Below are 2,507 nucleotides of genomic sequence, written 5' to 3' on the forward strand. Positions count from 1 at the left end.
GCAGTTCTCTAATCAAATGCTCCCGGCCGAGCTGCCAGCCGGGCAGCCATGTGTAGCTCCGGCAGCCAGAGGGAGAGTGGAACGAAGTCACGTGGCCCTGTCAGCTCCCACGGGGTGGGAGGCTGGGCGTGTGCTGGTGTGTCCATCGTGTGCATGCACTCATGCCTCCAGAGCTCAGGGGCAAGGGGTGAACACGGGACCGGACAAGCGTACAGGAAGTGGGTTCAGAGCTACTTTGTTTGGGATCTGCCACCAGCCACCCAGGAAGCTTATTTATACACATACAGGTGGATGTGACTGTCCCACAGAATATGTCGTTATGTCCTCGCTGGGTGCGTCCCAGGGGGGATTGCAGTTGGCGTAGTTGCACTCGTGTGTCACCTTACTTTGGCTCATGTACACAGGTCCAAGCGGGGATATGGGAGGATAGTCACCTCTCAGGGGTTTCGGGCAACCGTGCTATCAGCAGCAGCCTGTGTTCTGGATTTGTCACCCAGTGATGTGGGTGTGGGGACGGGTGAGCCCTGGTCGCGGTAGCTGAGGAGGAGCCCAGGACCTGAAGTGCTTAGGCTCAGGTTTGCGTCCTGCTCTGTCCTTAACTCGCTGGGTGCCCTTGGGAAAGTGACTCTCTCTCCTCAGTGTCCTCGTCTGAACAAGGAGAGGCTTGGACTAGCTTGGTCTCTGAGGCCTTTATATAACACTGCACCACTTTCTATGCTTACTGAGCACCTCAGCTTCTGAAACCCAGTCCCATGGGCCATGGAAGGAAGGAAGAATCAAGGGCCAGCACATGGCTTCTTGGAGGGAAGGGTTTGGGGCTGACGTGGGGTAGGGGCCAGAGGGTCCAGCTGCCTGGCCTGCGTCTCTCTCTCGGGCCACCGCGGGGTGGGAGCGGAAGCCTGGGAGGCACGGCCTCTTGTGCAGCCCTCTCCTCACTCATCTCCTGACCCCGTGCCAACTTTGGCTTTGACAGGGACCCAGACCCGCTTCAGCCAGGAGCCAGCCGACCAGACCGTGGTGGCCGGACAGCGGGCCGTGCTCCCCTGCGTGTTGCTCAACTACTCGGGGATCGTGCAGTGGACCAAGGATGGGCTGGCACTGGGCATGGGGCAGGGCCTCAAAGGTGAGTGGGGCAGCCCAGCACCTAGCCTACCCATCTTGGCCTCCATCCTCCCACCAACAAAGAGTACTGGACTCAACATCCTTTCGTTCCCCACCACATTCCTTCTCTGGGCTGTAGCCTCCCCTCTCCCACTTCTGTGTGAGTCGGTCTCTCTGCCTGTCCCAAGCTCTCTCTCTGTTGATGTCCAAGCTCCACAGCTCTGCCTGTCCTCCTGGGTTGCAGACTGGCTCACAAAGGGCCAACGGGAAGCCCAAGGAATCAAGGGAAACCAATAGACCTTTACGTAGGACAGCTTTAGACAGACAGACACCACGAGAGGAGCCGCAGGCAGCCAGGCCAAGCAGGAGGGGCTGGGAGGCTCCAGAGCCCCCTGCAAGAGCCAAGGGAGCACATAGCAGCTTCTAGGTCCTGCAAGTGTTTCCTGCCAGCTTGGCTTTGCTCCAGCCTCTCTCTTGCCCCCTGCCCAGGCAGTGTCTGTTCTGTGGCCACAAATTCATTGTAATTCCAGCTTAAGCGCTTATTTATTCATTTAACAAGCACTATGGAGCCACTTCGGAAACAAACATAATGTGCCAAGGTGGGGACAGGGGGAAGCCTCCTTTATTCCAAAGCAAGTAAAGATACTTATGGAAAGGCCGCCTGGCAGAGTGAATGGGGGAGTCAGAACCCGCCTCTGCTGCCTTCCAGCTAGGTGACCTCAGGAAAGCCACTTCACCTCTCTGGGCCTTAGTTTACCACTGTGTAAAATAGGCATAGTAGTTGCAGTCTGCCAGCTTTATAAAAGTGTTTGTGAGTTTGGAACCAAATGAGAAAATATGTGAAAACACACTGCTCGCTGTCAAGCAGTGTAACGGTAAAAGCATGGGAGGGATTATGCATTTTTATTCTTATTGTTATCCAGGGCTTGAGACTATTTGCTGCGGGTTCTGTGCATTAGAGCAGGTAGGAGAAATTTGTCTGTATGGAGCAATCTCTATGAAGGAAGGAGAGGGGCTGGCGGATCTATTGATGATGGAAAGAGAAAGAAACTGGGAGAGAGAGAGAGATCAGTAGATATGGAGTGAGAAGAATCGATAACCTCTGAACAGAGGGAGGCAGTGGGAGGGAGTTGAGGGCAGGGACCACGAGAGCTGACAGAATGTGAGGGGTGGACGAGAGCCTGGAGGCAGGAGGGAGAAGAAGGCTGGATTGGAGAAGCACAGAGGTATGCCTGCCCACAGCCGGGCGAGGCTCCTGCAGGTGAGGGGCTCCTTGGGGTGCGGGCAGGACCCTGCTTCTCGCATCCCTCCCTTGATGAGTGAGGGTGAGCCCTTCGCCCGCCTTGGGCTTCCCTCTGGCCCCAGTGAGCTCATGTCTGAGCTGCAATGGCCTATATTTCCTAGTG

The 2,507-nt window shown here is 56.2% G+C and overlaps 1 protein-coding gene across 1 annotated transcript in view; it reads left to right on the top strand.

Annotated features, from left to right (window-relative positions):
• The first annotated feature begins 319 nt into the window (after positions 1-319).
• KIRREL (kin of IRRE like (Drosophila)) overlaps positions 320-2,507 on the top strand; it is a 23,486-nt gene continuing 21,298 nt past the window's right edge. Inside the window, exons 1-2 of the mRNA XM_010843763.1 lie at positions 320-332; positions 833-1,123. Of these exons, the coding sequence (XP_010842065.1) occupies positions 320-332; positions 833-1,123 (304 nt within the window). The remainder of the gene's footprint in view (positions 333-832; positions 1,124-2,507) is intronic.

Source organism: Bison bison, unplaced genomic scaffold, assembly GCF_000754665.1.
Source record: "Bison bison bison isolate TAMUID 2011002044 unplaced genomic scaffold, Bison_UMD1.0 scf7180017864186, whole genome shotgun sequence".
NCBI classification, from domain to species: domain Eukaryota; kingdom Metazoa; phylum Chordata; class Mammalia; order Artiodactyla; family Bovidae; genus Bison; species Bison bison.